The sequence below is a fragment of the Nesoenas mayeri genome, assembly GCF_963082525.1.
Source record: "Nesoenas mayeri genome assembly, chromosome: 2".
Lineage (NCBI taxonomy): Eukaryota > Metazoa > Chordata > Aves > Columbiformes > Columbidae > Nesoenas > Nesoenas mayeri.
Genome location: NC_137543.1, coordinates 24,353,281 through 24,373,278, shown reverse-complemented (window position 1 = coordinate 24,373,278; position 19,998 = coordinate 24,353,281). Strand labels below are relative to the sequence as shown.

General features: G+C 40.2%; 1 protein-coding gene across 1 annotated transcript in view; it reads right to left on the bottom strand.

Annotated features, from left to right (window-relative positions):
* STK3 (serine/threonine kinase 3) overlaps window positions 1-11,991 on the bottom strand; it is a 127,332-nt gene extending 115,341 nt beyond the window's left edge. The window contains exons 1-4 of the mRNA XM_080338585.1: window positions 11,758-11,991; window positions 4,234-4,314; window positions 3,659-3,787; window positions 106-220 (exon numbers count right to left, since the gene is read on the bottom strand). Coding sequence (XP_080194711.1) covers window positions 106-220; window positions 3,659-3,787; window positions 4,234-4,314; window positions 11,758-11,780 — 348 coding nt within the window. The 5' untranslated portion in view covers window positions 11,781-11,991. The remainder of the gene's footprint in view (window positions 1-105; window positions 221-3,658; window positions 3,788-4,233; window positions 4,315-11,757) is intronic.
* Between the last annotated feature and the right edge of the window lie 8,007 nt (window positions 11,992-19,998).

Genomic DNA, 19,998 nt, shown 5'->3' with positions numbered 1-19,998 from the left:
GCCAAGATCTTGTCCCACAGCTCTGCCTTTTCTTCTGGCTTCTAGTCTTAATTCACAGTTTGATTTTAACAATTGTTATACATTTTTTGAAATGTATAAACTCACCGTTTTATTGCGAAGTCTAATTATGTCCGAAACAGAGCCAGCTCCACAATATTCCATAACAATCCACAGGTCTGTGTTCTTAAAATAGCTGCCATAGTACTTGACAACATAGGGACTAGACAGAAAATAAGTTAGATAAGGAGATTAATTCTTAATATGAAGAAAAGTCATAATAACAAGCATTAAAAAAACCCAGTTTGACACACAATAACATAGCTAATGAGCAAGTGTAGTCAAATACATTATAAAACTGTAATCAGTTTAACCAAGGTCTGCTGCTTAATAAAATTACAAAGGCACTACTATGTAAGTTTCAGCAATCTTCACATGCAGACATAGTTTTCTCAAACATTAGTCTTCCAATATAAAGCTTTGTTTTTCCCTCCTCTAAGGCATCTCTTAGTTTTTAACTTTCATCACAAAGTTACTGGATGTTTCCCTTCTTGAAAAGATTGCCTTGTTTCCTTCACTCCTGAGCAAAAAAAACCCATAGGATCATAGAACCACTTTGGTTGGAAAACATGGAAACTCACCCATGTTCTCCTGGTTTTGCAAGCATGAGCTAGTTCTAGAAATACGCATAGAAAAGAAAGAAAGGGTAAAGCAGTAAGATTTAGTCATCTTTTATTTGAGATGCTACAATAGCTCAGTGCTTTTCTGTAGTATCTACAGAATTATCACATGGGAAAAAAAAAGTACTAAAAAGTGTGTCATCACCCCCATCAGTACTGCACAGCACTAGATTTGCTTGAAGGCACTGGACACATATACAAGCACATGGGACAGAGCTGCAGCCTAATCCTTCTTTGCAATCAGCGAATGGCTGCATATTGCCCAGTGAGGGAAGAGTTTGTGTTTTAAAATTCTGAACTCTGAAAATAAAAGTTATACAATAGTACATGTCCAGTAGATACTAAATGCACCATGTTATTCAAAGAAAAGCATGAAACAAAGCACAAGGGCAGAGAAAATTGGGGCAGGATAGGGGACACAGCAATCAGATGGTGAGTAGGCTGACCCAGGACAAGAACGAAAACGGCACACAAAGCATAGTACAGAAAGAAAGGTGAAAAATTTAGAAGATTCTCAAGTATTACCACTTCTTTTCTTTGTTAGTATATTTCACAGACACTTAATATCTTTTTCAACCCTGCTCTAGTACTAACAGGCATACACGCACCACAACCTACCCCACTGTTTCCAATCAGCTCACATTGCTCAAGCCTGTGCAGCAACTAAGGGTTGCTATTCTGTCATTTACCCTACAGAAGAGCTCTTTCTGAGAATTCATAAGGTACTATTTTCAAACTTATTCAATGTCTTCCTTTGTGTAATGGGAAAGAAATGAAATGTGAGATAAAAAGAATTAACAGCACAGCAACAAGAAAAATCAAGGTAAATATATTTCAACTCCTGTTCCAGTGCACAGGAAGAGCTGAGGACCTACTCTGGGGAGGAAATCTAGTTCCACAGTTAAGCAGACAAACAAGACTGCTGTGGCCTTTTTCATGTGTATCTGTTACAAAACTCCAATTGGGCAGACAAAAATAGTCTCACAGGGACAAAAAGGATTAAGAGGAGCCCGAAACAAAACTCAAGGGTTCCAAATCCTTTCAGTATCATCTGAAATAATCTTATCACACATCTTTGTGGAATGTTGGAAAAAAAAACATAAACCCTTCCTTTTCTTCCCATTCCCCTGCCTACACATTTTACAGACTTCTAGCATTCCAAGCAGTCAATGCCAGAAGGGAACAGACTACATGGTCCAGCATGTTCGTAGGTCACAAATGCTTAGATCAGGACTTGCAGCCAGAGGTTTTAAAGAAGTCTAAGGAACAGTGGCATTCCCATGTGCTACAGGTACAATGTACTCTGAGGTCTCCATCCCTATATTTAAGGATAAATATTTGGACCTTCTCCTTTGTGACCCTATAGACAAAATGCTGTGAAGCAGTACAATCAAGCTCATGTAACACCTGAGGAAAACGTTCAGCAACAAATGTGAATGAATTCAGACAGCATTAAAAGGATTATCTCTAAATCTAGGATGAGTACTGCTCGTTGCCAAGCAAGTGCAAATTTTTCATTTAAAGACAGAAGTTCAACATTGACACATCACAAAAGCACAAACACAACTGAGAAATAACTGACCACTTGCTATAATACAATTCACTAAGTTAATGAGTAAAGCAATCAATATTTTAAAGAAAGCTTATTCTAAGTGTAGTGCAAAGCTCTCCTGTTTGTACGTCCAAGTCAAACAGACTCCTGTACCACTGATTAGATGTGATTAAAGACTCCACCTAGCAAATCTGACTTAGAAGTTACATCCAAAACCTTAAAAGATTGTCCCTAAAAATACACAAATTAAAAAATGGATAACTCCATAGAAAAGAGAAAATGCAAAGTAATTTCTGCATCCCTGAAGGCACTTGATCATAGAATCATAGGATCATTTTGTTTGGAAAAGATGCTTAAGATCAGGGAGTCCAACTGTTAACCTAGCACTGTCAAGTCCACCTCTAAGACAATGCCCTAAGAACCTCATCTACATGGCTTTTAAACACCTCCAGGGATGCTGACTCAACCACTGCCCTGGGCAGCCCGTTCTAATGCTTGACAACTCTTTCTATTACAAAGTTTTTCTTAATATCCAATCTAAACCTCCCCTGTGTGGAGGGGTCTTGATAGATAAAGATTTGTTGCTGAATTAGTCAGGCTCAAAGGAATCTCAAGGCCGCTTCGAGAAGCTGAGAACAGAATCTGCTGTGAGAAAGAGGGGCGCTCCTCAATCAGCGGGGTCCTGACGTGGCGTGAATCATCGGACATATCATCAGTGAGACTCCAGCACATGGACAGCCCATAATACTCATTTAGCGAATCCATGCTTGGAGCGTGGATGCATGATTAGAATATAGTTGCATATATAAGGAGGCTTGTTTCTGTAATAAATGGCTTTATCGTGATTCACATTGAATCGAACTGTTTGCTGAGTCCTTTATCGCTCTAACACCCCTGGTGCAACTTGAGGCCATGATGTTAAGGCTTCCATTCCTACAATATTGCCAGTCATAAGATATACTAGTTTTGAACAAGTGTACCATAATAGTCCTTCTTCAGAACAATTTGAAGATTGTTCACTTTTTAAAAGGTGAAAAAGGCAACCAATAGAATACTATTTTGGAAGTTAACTGCTAGCCATTCACCTTGTACAAGAAACATCTTCATCAATCTTCTGAAACAGGTAACTCTGAACCCCTTTGGCGTTATAAAAGCAAGTAAAGTGAAACAAGCATAGAGAATTCTAAGCAGATGCAAGTACTTATTCTTTTAACAGTTTCTGTGAGGTACACTATTTGTACGTTCTTCATTCCAAGACAGTGGTAGGAAAAGATTCACAAAATGGTTCCTTTAAGTAAACTGTTTAACACAGACTGTTTTGATTTTCCATATAAAAAAAATTGCAGCTGCATAGATTTCAGCTATATTCACAAGTACAAATACATTTTCTCACAGACTCTTAGAAAGGGAGCAGAATTGTCATACTTACCTGTCACATTGTTGCATTATAGAGATTTCTTTAATTATTTCTTGAAGATCTGACTCCACAGGGACCTGTTTAATTGCTACAACTTGGCCAGACTCTTTGTGAATTGCTTTAAACACACTACCATAAGACCTAAAAATAAAACAGGGATTTTTTTAAAAACAAGATAAACTGATTCTTATTTCCATTATTCAGAAACTTTCAAAAGTCATAGAAGCCATATGTTCATGCTGAGGTTTGAGGGTTTTTTCAGGCTGCAAAAAACCCAGTTCTATTGAGTCCTCAGGAAAGACATGCCCCTGAATAGTGAATCTTTGTCAAGATGTAGTGTATCTAACACCAGTATAGGCACAACCACTTTTGCTGCCTTAATAAACAAGTGACATCAAAAATGCATAAATATATTTGGGGAAGCATGGAAGTCTACTGATACACACATTTGCTTTATTATTAAAACTTGTCTACAGAAGCATTCCTTAGGACATTTACAGTCACTTTTTCTGTAACTTAATATTCCAACATGTGCTTTACATACTGTTTCCCTCTGATCCTATCCCCTCATAAATAGCTGCACTTACCCTTCACCAAGTTTCTCCAGAACATCAAAGACTTCCTCAGGCTGCTTAGTTAAACTATCTTCACTTAGCTTTTTCAGTTTGCTGAAAGAAAGACAAAAGTTGTTTGTTTTTTGCGGGAAAAAACACACAGAAGTCAAGCAAGCTTTCGTACAAGTGAGCACACAGGAAAAAAAAAATCCAATTAAAATAAAATGCCTAATTAAAGGGTAGTAATAAAATTTTAATCAACCATCATATAAGATGAAGTTATGACAATTTTTGTCATTATCACTTTCCCACCGTTTGCTCAATTCAGAGCAGCATGGGACCAATTCACTGCCCAAACCACTTCCTTTACTAAAGCAGAAACAGCCAAATCATCCAGTAAAGCTCACCTTTCATCAAAGAGAAGCCAGCATGCAAACACATGCTCATTACTGCCTAGAGCATACCATGTTGTTATCTAGGAAAGCATAAACCAATCCTTCACCCACACGAAGTATCCACTTTCTAAACTACACCACTCATATGCCAGTGAATTACATCAAGTTAAAAGCAGAACCTAGAGACAAGATGATATGGGAGCATATGGTAGCACTTCACCGACACAGGTGGTAGCAGAACACTGAACTTTCAAAAGAGGAGTACTCCAAGAGTTGTTGGGGCAGCCCCTTTTGCATCTTTGTGAGTGTACAAAGGGATGTGTGCAACAAAATCTCTAATTATCAAATACCAGCATATTTGCCTTCCAGTTCTCTCACAGTCACAAATCACTCATTATCACCCTTCCATTTCTCCCAGCTTCTTCAACCCACTCTCACCACTACCCTTTGTTCTTTACCACCACACCTGGCCTTTCCCCAGCCTCTAGCATTCCCATTCAGCCAGCCCCCCAGGCTCCTGGTAGATCTCAGAACATAACTTGGCTGCAAGCTTCTGATGGAACTGACACTTAGCGTAGCACAGGAAAATATAACCTCACACACATTGCAGTGAGGCTGGGCGGCTGCAACCTGTAAATTCTTCACCTTAAAAGTTAGAGGGAATTTTGCTGCAAGACTGAAATAACAAGTTAACTCTACGTGATAGCCAAGGGTACTATTAAGGCAGAAGATAAGCTGAAGAATAGCTGGTGCTGTAGTGCTAGATATAGACAACGTATTCCATATGCAGGAGGAAGAAAAAGAAAAAAGGCAGCAGTGAGAGGGGGAAAGAAACTTCTAAGCACAGCAGATCATTGAGAAATTATGGAAAATATTTTATCCTGTGACACTTTCCTGGAAGTGAATACAAACTAGGGAAGGGAGGGCACAGACAGAAAAGATTGTCAAATCTAACACTGGAAGAACAGTGTTCGAAAGAAGTTATTTCGTATTACATGATGCAATTCTGAGACATACAGAACTAATAAAAAATAAAGCGAAATAACTGATGAAGAAATATCCAAGTCAGAAGAGACTTGTTACTGCCAGCCATCTAAGTAAAGACAAAAATTTAAGGTAATTATATAAGCACACAGGTCATATGGATTGGTGTTAAACAAGGAAAGCAAGGTGGAAAGGAGGTTGTACACATTCATATATCAAAGATCTATTTCATAGACATAGCAATTATATGAACACAAAAAGCATCCACAATCAGAAAGGAAAGGTGCATGACGTGTTGTAAAGACCACGCAGTTTGCTACAGCAAACGTGCAGGAAGCTGGAAAGCAGGTGTGTTTAAGGAAGAATAGAAATCTCCACAGAAAAGGACAGGCACAACTTATGAACATGAAGAACAACAGCAGAAAACTCAAATGAGAGCAGCTAAATGAAGTCTGCAAAAGTGGCCTACAAATCAAACACAGGAACACATAATGACTCTGCTTGCTTTTTCACCCTCTCTCTGCTCTTTAGAGACCAAAAAGCAGAAAGATAAAACTTAAATTTTGCAGAGAAGCACATCTTTCATTAATGAACAAATGCAAGCTGAGACAAATAAAACTGGGGGGAGGAGTGGAAGAAAAGATTCTGCAGGTTGGTATTAAAGAAATAAATCATTAATTTTGCTTCTTTTGTTTCAAATTCTTTTTTCGCCTCTGATGAGATTATCTGCATCCTTGAAGGCAGTGTTCACAAAACAAGAGTTACTGCAGTCATCCTCTGCTTGTCACCAACAAAAAATATGCACAGTATGCTTATGATACCAGCAGAGCCTCAAAAAATAAAAAGCATGACCATTAGCCAAGTCTCTAAACTAACCAAAGAACCACATAATATAATCAACAGAACAGTGGCGGGAATTAACTTTGTAGTAACTGGAAGAGAAAAACATACAGTGACCTCAACCAAAGATGTCTGAGAACGCTTCCACCTGATCACCAAAAGAGCAATGCCTACTACAATGAGAAGGGAAAAAAGAAAAATCCTGAAGCAAATATGAAATTTTGAAGACCTCTTCAAAATTAGCATTTATATGTATATGTGTGTGTCTTTGTAGCAAATTTGGTTCTTGAAAGAGAACTTTAGAATATGCTTAAGACCAAAAGGGTTTCAGCAGCACCATTAAAGCCAAGACACTGGGAGTGGTGAGAAAAGCTAGGGAAACAATCATCAACAGCCATAAACTCATCAAAACCAATATAATTGTCAAATAAGTGACTATCAGGAGTACATAAGAGGCAACCTGGAGATCAAAGAAATAGCATTCTGCAGTTTTAAAGTTATTTTCACATTATCCAACTCTGACAAACATAATAAATAGTTAACAGTAAGGCAGCTCAATACTAAACCTATTTAGAGGAAAAAAGGTAGGTCAGCCAAATTTAATCGCCAAATGCATTGCTCAAAAGTACTTCACACTCCTTCACAAATACACTGTCAGAGTACAGATGCAAGGTTCGGTGTTCAAGTGACAGTATTGACACCACAGCTCTTTGAACCATAGAAAAATCCTAATAACTCAGACTGTTCAATGATTTCTATTTCTAGAAGTTTCACACAATTTCTAGCTCCTGAACTACAGAACAGCATGCAATATACCCTGAAACAGTTGCAATAAAGAAAGCATTCATGAAAACTTTGTGAGAAGCAGGGTGGAAGAAGATGACTGTTTTAATTGGCTGTACAGCACTAAGTGGAATACAAGAAGAAGTTATTAGAAATCTTATAATATTGGTTAAAAATGAGAAACTAAAACTTGGGACATAGAAATGCATCTAAAACTTCAGAATCAGCTCCTTCATCAGGAGTTGTTTGCATGTGTGTGTCCTACTAGCCTCACTTTCTAAATATGCAATATAAAACATACACAGCCAGGCATTTCAGAAGGATCACTACTTTTTTTAAGCATTAAGGTCTTCTACATGTGAATACTACGAGCACCCAGCAAAATACTGATCTGCTAAGGCACGACTAGAAATATGAGGAAGGTGGAAGTGAAAGAAACAACTAAGAGACAAAGCGCTCAAGAATAATCAGGAGGAAAAAAAAAAAGGCATCTCCTTCCTCTCCCTCATGGGTCCTCTATTTACATGGCAGAAGCATTTAAAACAGAACAAATAAATCAGTAAATTCAGGAACCATTTTATTCTGGCCACAGGATACAAGTACCATATATACATACACACACATATTAAAAAAAACTGGGAGAAAGTCCAAAGGAGATGTGTAGAAGACAAGTATGAAACCTGGGTAGAAAGTTATTTTGGGATTTTTGCCCTAGAAAATCATCAGGTAGTGACGATGGGCTCTTTCAGCACTCTTGCAGGAGGAAAGCTGTTCCTGAAAGCAGGAGGACTAACTGAACTACAATTCTGGGACAAGAGATATCAAAAGGATTTTCTTGTTCAAAGCAGGTTTGACTTTCTGCATAATACTTAGTCTCTTAAACAAGAAAAATACATCCTAGCAAAGAACTTTACTTTTATAAATCCAGTTGATAGGAGAAAACATTCATACTTAGCAGGATTAGAATCTTACACATCATTCAGTATGCCAGCAAAACTCCAAATAACTAAATGCAGAAAAACCTAGAAATGTTGAGAAGCACCCAAGACTAACAATCCTAGCACAACTATCAGAAAAATCTGAACTGAGACTAGAAAGAGCAAGAGATACTTTTTTCCCCCACCCAAAACAAATCCTGAGTTTAGTGTCCTACAGTCATTACAGATTTTATGAAATAAATTGGCAATGTGCTACAGAGGTAGGCATAAAAAAACCCTGAAAGCTAACAAAGAAAAATAAAGCGAGACTAAAGAATAGAACTCCATCAATTACTGTCATGAGTTATGGAAAACTGGACAGCTGTTCCATCAAACATGAATGTATGCAGTTTATTTTGCAGAAGAACTAGCACATTGAAACATTTAAAAAGAATGGCTGGGATCAATTACACTGATATATTAAAAGAAAAGCTAGTAAGAGAAATCACTGCAGTCATCAGAAACAAAGGTGGCAAATGAAAGCCTGGAGCCATTTACACTGCTTTACACCGTTCACACAAGTAGGAGAAAGTTTAAGACAGTTTACATTATTGTATTGTGTACTTACATTTAGTTTTCTACCAATAAAACTCAAGTAAACTTACACATTTTTCTCATCATTTTCAGGGGGAACATGACAACTGTCATCCACGTGACCTTATACGTCCATTGACATAAAAATTAAAACCAGCATATTTACAAAGGCAGTTCATATTTTAAAAAGCTTTTCCCTTTCCACAAAAATTAAATTTTAGTGAAAATTAAACTGCCCCAGCTTAGAGAAACTACTGGAAAAAATTAACAGGTTACATGCTTGTTAAGAAGCATTTTATTTGGTGGCAGCATGCAGGAGATAGGTTGGCTATATTAAAAACTATGTATTTCACAGAATTGGGTCTCTAGCTACTTTTCACTTGCATGCAATGTATCTCCTCATACCTGAGTATGCCAATATATACAGAAAAATAGAACAATAATAACAGGGGAAAATTACAAGACTCAGAGGCAAATTTTGTAACTGATTTCAAGAGGAAATGTCCATTTTAGTGAGGGAAAGAAGTATAAAGCACATCTGAAATACAGTTAGAAATTCAGATGCATGGAAACACCCTGTGGCAACTACTGCACAAATTGTTCAGTATAAAATCAGAACACCTACTATAAATTATTTTAAAATGTAAACAATATTATTCTGAAAAGGACTCCTCTTCGTACATGTTTTGTTTCTGTTGCAGCACATTGGTCAAACAAGAAAAGCCAGTGATTTTGACAGCATCACCATTTACAAGCCACAGTGGTCCAGCCTGTCACTTGGGCATCATCACTGCTACATTCCAAAGGGCTGTTTTAAAGATCTACACAACACCCAACCAAGTTGTGTGTTCCTTTACAGGTAAGGGAGGTGGGATAAAAGTGTCCTGTATCCACAAGAGAACACTGGAATTCTAGGACATCTATGCAGCTTTTAAGTGTTCATATGGAATTCTTGCTACCTCTGGATGAATGTCTTGCACCACAGATACCAAGGCAATATATTCCTGTCAGTAACTGCTTCTGTGGAGAACAGTCAAGTCCAGTGCCTGCATCTATTTTGCAAAGTAAATATGGCATGTCCATCCCAAGCCACTACTGCATGCAAGGCAGGCATCAAAAAAATTCAGCCCACAAAAAATAATTTATAGTCCTTCTAGTCTAGAAGATTTACAGAAAAAGAAGGTGCCCTAGCAGAATGCTTTGGAATGCCAAACAAGCAGAGAACTGTAAAAACAACACTTAAAGGAGATATAGATGCACATTCATTAAAACCTTAGTCCAAATCTTACAAAAACTTGAGTTAATATCTTGTGAAAAACTGAGTTCAGATCTTCTTCTCACCAAAGAAACAAATTCATTAAGTTCTCATCACATCCAATTTTACAAAAATAAGCTTCAAAAACATGGAATGTATAAAAACACACCAGAGAATTTAGAAGTTCTCTCATAACTGCCTAATTCTTACTGACTGAAGCTAAAGATTTAAACAGCTCCTCATTCTCAATTAGGCCATACACACAACCTCCTGCCTGGTAAAAAAAGTTAGAGCAAGTCCCAAATCCTAAAAAAAAAAATATAAAAATAATAATTTTTTAAAAAATCTCATGGGTTATGCTAATTTCAAGCTTTATTTTCAAATTTTGATATCACCAGATCCCAAGTTTTGTGCTGGTGGTGGTAATATTGATTACTCCTCGGACATTCCCAATTCTTCTCCTAAACCCTTGCTGGTGCCTGTCCTACTTCCTTTATTTGAGACATGAAGCACCGTCAGCCTGAAACTACAGCGTAGGCCTGTTCCTCCTCCTCCTATTGCCTTCTAAAAACATTCTGCGTAACAACTACAAATCAATTTGTGGTCAAAGTTTTCAGTAGTAGATACTGTTCCATTGCCCGCTAAAAACACTTTATAGCAACTACTAATTAATTCTTGGTCAAAGTTTTCAAGTAGATACTGTTACTTGATGTATTACTGGAGGAAAAAACAATAAGAGTTCAAGACAGCATTCTTCTCAAGCTCTGTCATCCTGCAGGAAGCTGTTTTAAAGAATTATAAAGGTTTTAAATGTAGAATGTAAATGTTTTAAAGCAGAATGTAAAAACTGATTTATTATCTTCTAACACCAATTTATATTGTGTAGCCAGTCACCAGGTTTTTCATTAAATTAATAGGAAGCAAGAGTAAAATACTTGGAGCTCTAAGACAGTAAGTGTGAGAATATATGCAAATTGTGTGACTACATTCTGTATAACACACAACTATATTCTATGTAGTATACAACTACATCCAAGAAAGTATTGTTCCAATTAAAATATATTATTAAATTTAAAATAATTAAAGCAAAATTATTGTGTGCACTGAGATGACAGTGTCACATTTAAAGCAGAGCTCATGGTTTCACATCATTACACGTGCACACAAAAAGAAATGAATAATGCCAAAAAAATATATTAATTCATATTAATTCATATGACCAGATAGCCTATGTGTTTCAGAAAACAGACATACTGTGGGAATACTCTTGATTTTTGCCTCTTCCCACTCCCTGATTTGCAATCGCAACTATGCAAGGCCCACCCCCACAAGCATCCCTCCACCAGCAGGGCACAAGGGCACTTTCTCATACGGAAAGACAAGGACAGCTACTTCTGCCCGTTTTTTCCATAGACCTGCACTGTAAAGTCCGACCCCCAGGCCACAAAGGACTCTTTAGGGCCATGAAGTTTTCCTTATTTCACATTAAAATGTTTCGCTTGTAACTCAACCGGCCGCTCAGGGTTTGCCTTCAACTGGAAGTTTATCCAGGACAGGTACTTCGGGGATCCCCACACCACAGAAGAGCTCTCCCAACGCAACACAGCCCCTCCGGCGGGGGAACGTCTCAGCCCCCGCCGCGGTCCTGCCGCCCCCCTCACAGCGCCGGAGGCTCCCGAGGCCAGCGGGGGGCCGGGCCCGTCCGCTCCCGCGGGCCCAAGGCCTGGCCCCGGCCGTGTCGCCGCGCTCGCTTCCAGGAGGGGAAGGGGCCGCTCGGGAGGGTCGTTACCTCTTGGGCGCTGCCTGCTCCATGCCGCTGCTGGCCCCCCGGCCCCGCTGTCCGGAGGGGGCTCCCGGCCGAGCCCCCGGGCACCACTGGGCCGGCAACCACTAAACTCCTCACAACTTTCGTGCGAGTTCGCTGGCCCTTTAAACGGGGCTCGCGCCCTCCCTCGGCCGCCGCCGGTCCCGGCCTCTCTCAGGCACCCGCCACTACCGCTACCTACCCGGCTACCGGTGGAGGCCCGCCTCCTCGCGCCTCTCAATGGCTACAACCCACGCCATCAGAGTGCTGATTGGCCGACGCGGAAGTCGCTCAGAGCGGCAGGCGGTGCGAGGCCCCACCCCTCCACGGGAAGAGCTGGGGGCGTCGCGCCGGCGGGAAGGGAAGAACATGGAGGCGGCCGCGCTCCCGGCATGCTCCGCGCGGCGGCCCGCGGGGCACGCCGGGAGGTGTAGTCCTCCCGGGAACCGGCCGTGCCCGTTCCTGTGGCGCGGCGCCCAGAGGCGCCCGGTCGGGCGGGGAAAACCGGGTGGCGGAGAAGCAGAGACCCGCCCGGGGGAAGGACAGCCGTCGCGCCCTCACACGCTCACCTCATGCCCTGGCTCGTGGGGCGGGGCCTTCGGGCAAGGGCAGGCCCGGGCACGGCCTGGGGCGAGGCTGACGGCGGCCCTTCCCCCGCTGCCGCCGCCGGGCCCCGCCGCCCCGGGGCAAGGCTGCCGGGTTTCTGCGCCTTTCATCCGCCTGTCTGCACCAGCCTGGCGTGCTGCTGAGCTGCATCCAGCCCCTGCCTGGAGAGGTAAATCTCCCCAGGGACAGCTGGCTCCAGAGCACTGCGGGAGGCTGCAGTTAGTCATGGGGAGCTGCTCTCCAAAGCTGGCTCCGGTGGCACAGCGTTGCTCTCCAAAGCTGGCTCCGGTGACACAGCGTGGCTCTCCAAAGCTGGCTCCGGTGGCACAGCGTGGCTCTCCAAAGCTGGCTCCGGTGGCACAGCGTTGCTCTCCAAAGCTGGCTCCGGTGGCACAGCGTTGCTCTCCAAAGCTGGCTCCGGTGGCACAGCGTGGCTCTCCAAAGCTGGCTCCGGTGGCACAGCGTTACTCTCCAAAGCTGGCTCCGGTGGCACAGCGTGGCTCTCCAAAGCTGGCTCCGGTGGCACAGCGTGGCTTTGAGGTGGAAAACGCTGGCACTTGACTTTTTAATGCCAAAGCATACAAGTTACCCTGCAAAGCCATAGGAAGCTGTCACATAATTATTCAAACAGCAGATTTCAGGCCACCGAGTACCACGTGATAGTTCCCTGCGATTTCTCGACCTTCCAACTTCTGACTTTGTGCTGTTTATGTAGCAATTTAAGAAACTGAGAAAGCATCCAAGTAGATCCAGCCAACTCAATACAAGAAAAGCTTAAATGTTCAAGCCAGCTTCTGTATCCTTTCCTGAAAGTAGGCTTATTTGCCTAACTAATGGAAGTTCAAGGTAGTGAAACATTTGGGGAAATACCAAGATGTCCAACTTACACTTTAAGCTGATTTTGGACATACGAGTATAACAGCACTCCCCCTTTAAAAAAAAAAAACGCACTCCATACCTAACTTCATCTCTTTGATGTGCATTAGCAAGGGAATTTTGAATGACTGAGGTTCTACTGTTGTGCAAGTCCTCTGCTTTGCCTGAGTCAATCCAGTCTAGTTGACTCACTGTGGTCAGGCTAAAGGCACAACGGCAATATTGAATGAACCCATAAATCAAATCACACACCACCATATGACCTTTTAGGTTTCTTTGTTTTTCTGAGTCATGGAAAAATTGCACTAGAACATCTTCCTTTGCACAAGAGATTAAAGGAGAGCTCTTCAAGTACCATCCCACAATCCAGAGTGGCTCACCAGCAGTACTGCCAGATGTGTCCATACCATAGACAACTGTTAGTAGGAGATGCCAAAACAAACCACCCAGGAGAAGGAGCCAGTGGATACCTCAGATGTTGTGTGGTATGAGGGCGTTAGAAAGTGGTGAGGAAGAACCCCACCAGACTTCCCGTCTCCCAGTTCTAGGACAAGGGAGGTCAGGCAAGTAGATGTAAATGTCCAACTTTGGTTTACAGGATTTTCAGCTATACCCACTGACCAATTAGTATTTACATTTCACCAATCTCACCCAAACCCTGTTTGGCTGTCACACTCCTGGAATGCAGAGACTGTCTCCACATCCTTTAACACCAATCTTTAAGGCAATATTTTGTTCAGGCTATTTCAGAGGAGGCGGTTTCTTTCCAGTTTCATCTCAAGCCAAAGCTGCAATAAACTATATATTAAAGCAAGGAAAATCAGTCTCAGAAAAAAATCAGGTACTACATTATAGTTGTAACAGCAAGATGAAAGGCAGTGCTCCCTCTCCACATATATACATCTTTCTCTGGAAAAAGGCTAAACAGCCTAATCTGCCACTCTTCCCTCTCCCTTTAACAACAGTTGACAAGAACAAGTCTAAAGAAAATTTGTCCAAGAATAGCAGATACAGATATTAGCTCTCTTTGTTCAAAACCATTCAATACCACAATCCTTCTCCCAATAAATAGCTTGACCACCCAATAATTGAGGAAGAAGGTGACAGGAGTGTCCTCCATCTCTGCTACGGAAGAAAGAAGAGTGTGAAAAAAAATAAGATGCCTGAAACAGAAAAAGTTAGGTTACTTGGCTTTAACCTAGCGGGGCAAACAGTGCCAAAAAAATGGACTAATTCCATGTCTTTCTCGCAGAAGTTTCAGAATGCTTTCTAAGTACTTTTATGCTGAAAATAAAATATCGATAACATGTATACCATAGTATTTTTCAATATTTCTTTATTAATCTCTTTTAATTTCAAAAGCTATCTTCAGTCGATGACATCAGAATAAATAACTTCATCTCACCTTTCCCCTTCACCATGAATTTGGGAACCATGTTGTGAAATGTAACACTGATTTGGTATTTCATTGCAGTACTGTACCTAGCCACCAGCAAAGAAGGAACTTTGAAAGGGAAAACAGACTCCCTCTGTTCTACTACCTCATTCAGGCTTTCCAGTCAAGGGCAGTCTAGATGTTCTGGAGGCATGAATATACTATGAGATTGCTGGTGTCTAGACAACATGGAGATGAGGAAGTTGCAAACAATTTGCATGAGTTTTCCCATTATTTCTCCGAAGAGTAGAACTATATAACACTGCTAAGAAGGCATGTGAGCAAGGCAAGGCTTAATGTAGCCCAATCTTAAAAGTATAGGAGAAAACTAACTAAATTACTCTTTTTTTTTCTAAAGCATTTCATCTGCTTCATCAGTTAATCAGCATGAATTGGACTCTTATGCAGAACTAGCATCAACATCAAATACAATTCCTTAGACCAAAGGATGGATGAAGACCATACTTTATATTTAGTACTGTAATTATTTTATATTATAATGTAGTTTTGTAAACAAATAAAATAATTTATATTATAATTACTTATATTGCAATGGAATCAGGAATCATGATGGCACGGACAAGTATTAAATGCTGTATAACCACAAACTAGGACAGTCCCCAAGCCCCTAAATGTATGAACCAAAAAGTTCCAAGATGTCAGTCCTGCCTCAGTTGCATGTAATTCATAATAAACCTGAGAAATATCAAAATTACTTGAGAAGCTCATGTCTGAGTTTCTAACAGGTATTACTAATGGTAAGATTTAAATTCCAAATATATACTTCAAAGTCATTCATGAACATCATGCAAATAAATTATGTATGTTATAGTAGAGACCTTATCTGGTTCCTTTGGTAGCAAATAAAAGCCACATTTACTGCAGAAGGTATTCGATCAGGCTCATTTAGACAACATGCATTGTAACTAATACATGGCGCTACTAGAAAGCAGCAGAATTAATAGTACATGTTTTCCAAGAAGTATGTGTCACGAACTTCTTATGCTGTCCAAACAAAATACCCCTAGTCCTTCATCACATCCCTGGTGCTTTCCACAGCCTGGCTCCTTCTCTGTCTGCTTTCTACCTTTCACCCCAGTAGCCCCCAATTCTTTCGCAGGGTCTTCAGTTCTCCCTCTCTCAGTGTCCCCTGTACCAGTCCACAACAGCCCCTGCCACAACAAACCCACCATGTCCTTGCTGCCTGCATAGAGCCCAAGTGTTCCCCCTGCTCTGCGCTGCCTACAATGCCTCCACATCATGGGTACCTCTGCCGGGCCTTGGCCCACCCTGACGTCACCCCCCAAATACCCTGTGTCTGCATCACAACCTGTGTGGAGCTCTCAGGAGCAGACTGCGGGTCCAGCACGGTCCCAAACCCAGCAGCTAAGGAAGAAGTTTCCCTTTTCTGTTGCCATGGAGTGGACAGCCCCACAAACAGGGTATTCCCTCCTCTACCCATCACCTCTGAGTTTCATAAAAACAGGAACTTGATGTCGTTACAGACGTCCAGCTTTTCATCAAATATGATGAATATTGGCCAGCTAAGTCCCAAATGCTTGTGAAGGGGAGAAAGGTAAGGAACAACAGGCAAGCCCAGAGACAGGCTGAATGCAGGGGCCTGATTTCCTTAGAAATCAATTCATAAATTCCGTAGACAAATAGTCAACAACAACATGTTTGCATGTCTCTCCTTCTGACTGCCTGATAGTGATCTGGTATGCTGAAAGTTAAGGGAATGGCCTTGAATGAAATACCAACTTGTTTATACAGAAGATAAGAAAAACTGACTTCTGCCTGTATTTTTTCCTACCTATCATGTCCAATATGAAGTAACCTTGAAGGCTTATCTAAGAATTTGTTATATACTTTCCTAACCCTATCAGTCATAAAATAGTTATAAATAAACTATAAAGAACACCATATTCTCAAGTTTGGACTACAAATTCGATTTTTTTAAAAAACAAGTTTTTAATGAAGCTGAAGAATAAAGAACAATTGGGGTTTTAGTTTCTTTTCCTGAACTGTTCACAACTTAATGGTTATTTAATGTCACATTAAAGGAAATTGAGTTTTTGCTGGTCCAGCAAAAGAAAGATGCAGAAAATAGGCAGGAAATATAGGTACAGATCCTGTCATCCATATCCACCCCATCAAAATCAATGTGATTCACAAAATTCCTACTTGACATTGAAGAGAGTAGTAAAATATTAGCTGCACTGCTGCAATTCCTTCACTACCTAATATACATCATTTTGGTATCCAAAATATTATTACTAGAGCTAAAGACAGTTGTTGATTAGGATAGGATTTTTCTGTTGACTAACCATTTAGCTCATAGTCTTAGTAACAGGCTATATATAGACTTACCATTTGCTATTTTTCCTATTATAGCATACTATGGTAAAAATAAACCATGGATACAGAGTTGCTGTTTACAATTAACCAAAGAACATATTCCAGTCTCTACTACAGCTGTGTTGATTGTGCTCATGGGATCTACAGATTATCATCAACTTGAAAAAAAAAAAAAGAAATCTCAGTTCTTGAAACAATTGCTGTTGTTGTGGTAATACTCAGTTACTCTGGATTCCCTTCTACACAAAAACATTCCCCCTCTTTCCGGGGACAACCATCTGTTCTCCCGTCTGCAAAGAGATGTGCTCACGCCCTGGAGAATAAATAAATAACATTTAACTAGCAAGGCTTGATGCCTGCGCTAGAAGCAGAAACTAGAATCAATAGCTAAAGAATGATTGAATCATCGTTACTTGATGAAGCAAGTACTGTATGAAATGAACTTCAGCTGCCTGACTACGTGTAGCTTTGTGCCCAAGACTTGCACCACCATGAAGGCTGCATCTTCTCCCATCTTTAGCTTCTGAGCTGAGAGTTTGAGGAAGATGTCACAGAAATGTTTAGGGAAGATTAGAGTATTTTTTCACAGTATCACAGTATGTTTGAGATTGGAAGGGACCTCAAAAGATCATCTAGTCCAATCCCCCTGCTGGAGCAGGAACACCTAGGTGAGGTCACACAGGAACATGTCCAGGTGGGTTTTGAATGTCTCCAGAGAAGGAGACTCCACAACCTCCCTGGGCAGCCTGTTCCAGTGCTCTGTCACCCTCACTGTGAAGAAGTTTCTTCTCAAATTTAAGTGGAACCTCTTGTGTTCCAGCTTGATCCCATTACCCCTTGTCCTATCATGGATTTCTTTTCATGGATGTTGCGTTCAAGAGGCTACGAAGACCCATTCTTTCAGCTCTAAAGAAGGGAAGCTTCCTTGCCCTTGTCGACCTTTCACAGAAGTGCTTGAAGAGAAATACCAAACAGTGGGAAGCAGAACTACAAAACAACAAATGACAAATTAGAAGAACCCAATACAACTGGAAAGCATATAGTGAATACTGGGCACTCTAAAAGCAATGCCATGAAATGCTTACAGCTTATTCAGTTAGAGGGCTTTTTTATTATTAATAAAACCCTTCCTATTTATTTCTGAAGCACATCCCCAGCTTGCTTCATAGATAATACAAAACCAGTGTTTTGTATGTGGAAGAATCACTCATTCTAAACGTTTTACAATCCAGAAACCACAGAATTTCAGTTTCATACTTTTTTCAACATTTCCTAATCAAAACATGCAAGAAGACTATAATTCAAGTCCAAATAAGCTACTCATATAACATGTGCAGTCATACTGAAAAAAAAAAAAAAAAAAGATCTAAATACAAATCTTGTCTTAAAACTTCTAAAAAAAGAGTTCAGTGGCATAACAGCCATTTCATGACTGACTGTGAAGTAATAGGTCTGATTACAAGATAAGAGCCCGTGGAAAGTAGAAACATATTCAAAACAACAAAAAAAATAGATTAAGATTGCACTTACATTCCCATTCTGCTCTTAAAAGCAGCAGGAGGCCTTCCCCACAGCAGCCCTTGTACTAAAGAGGCAGCAAAGCAGCACATAATAAAGTTTCATGGAACTGACTTTATATGATGCACTGATTTGAGCCTCCACTAATCAGGTTCAGTTTGGTTCAACAGGGAAGTTTTATGGCATCCTCGCTGCTACCCAGGATGAGTACTGAAACTACTGTCACTACTGAGCAAGAGAATTTTCTGCTGAAAACAAAACTTTGAAGTGACTGAGCATACATAGGCCAAACTATAAAACAACAGTAAAACATAAAGCAACATAAAGCAAGTTACTATCTAGACAGCTTATGAACGCCATTAAATTTGAGACCTACGTTTTTTCCATTATTTCTTCACTAAAAATAAATTTTCTTAGTTGCAAGCAGAGAACCAGTGGAAGATTAATAGATTTTTTTTAATAACAAAAATAAGTTGATCAACAGCCATCAACACTGCCCATTTTTACCCAGGCTGGGTTTAGCAAAAATAAAATGTTCTGGTGGTATAATTTTGCCTGCAGAGCAGAGGAAAATAGAGCAATTCCATATGCTAGGAACTTTCTTAATGGAAACAGTTAATTTACCACATGAGGAATATCATATGCATACCACTTCCACCTAAAATGAATCACTTCTTCCAGTTGAGAAAACTGAGGTCTTTTATCTTCCTCAGGGTGGAGTCCATCTCCTCCCATAGATCCCTGCAGAGTAAAACTGCTAATCGTTTTCAAATTTAAAGACATTACTTCTTTTGTGTTCATATATCACATTTCAATGTCTTCTAAACAAGACAGAGCTTAATGTTTTTGTGTAACCTTGAACTGGCCCATACACAACTTTTATTGCTTCATCCTTGAGCTCGTCTGTAATTCCATGATCTAATTTGTTACACTGGTGGTATTAAGCTTCTCCTTCTGGATTAACAAATGCAGTTTAAATTCCTTAAAGCTAATTTTTAAAAAGAACATGCTAATTTGAATACGAGGTAAAACAATGAAAAACTGAACCAGAACAAAAAAGCACCGAATTGCATATTTTGATATATACTATGTCTCTCCTTCAGTAAGATTAATAGATAGTAAATCCCTGCTCTATGCAGTTCAAACTAGGCAGGATGTCTCTAGGAGCTGATCCAAAATCAGTCAGCATCAACAGAGTCTTTCTTTCAAATATACCACTTTGGTGGATCAGTTCTCAAAGGAGAGTCCTGCCTAATTTGCTCATGGGAGAGTGAATATAAACGTAGATTTTTGCTTGACTGGTGTTTCTATCCTCAGCCTGATTCATCTCCCAGGAGGATAGAGGAAAGGTCAAAATTAGAGGCAGATCACATTAGACACTACTATTTATTTGACATAACCTCTTAATAATATGTCATAGGTTCATTTGATTA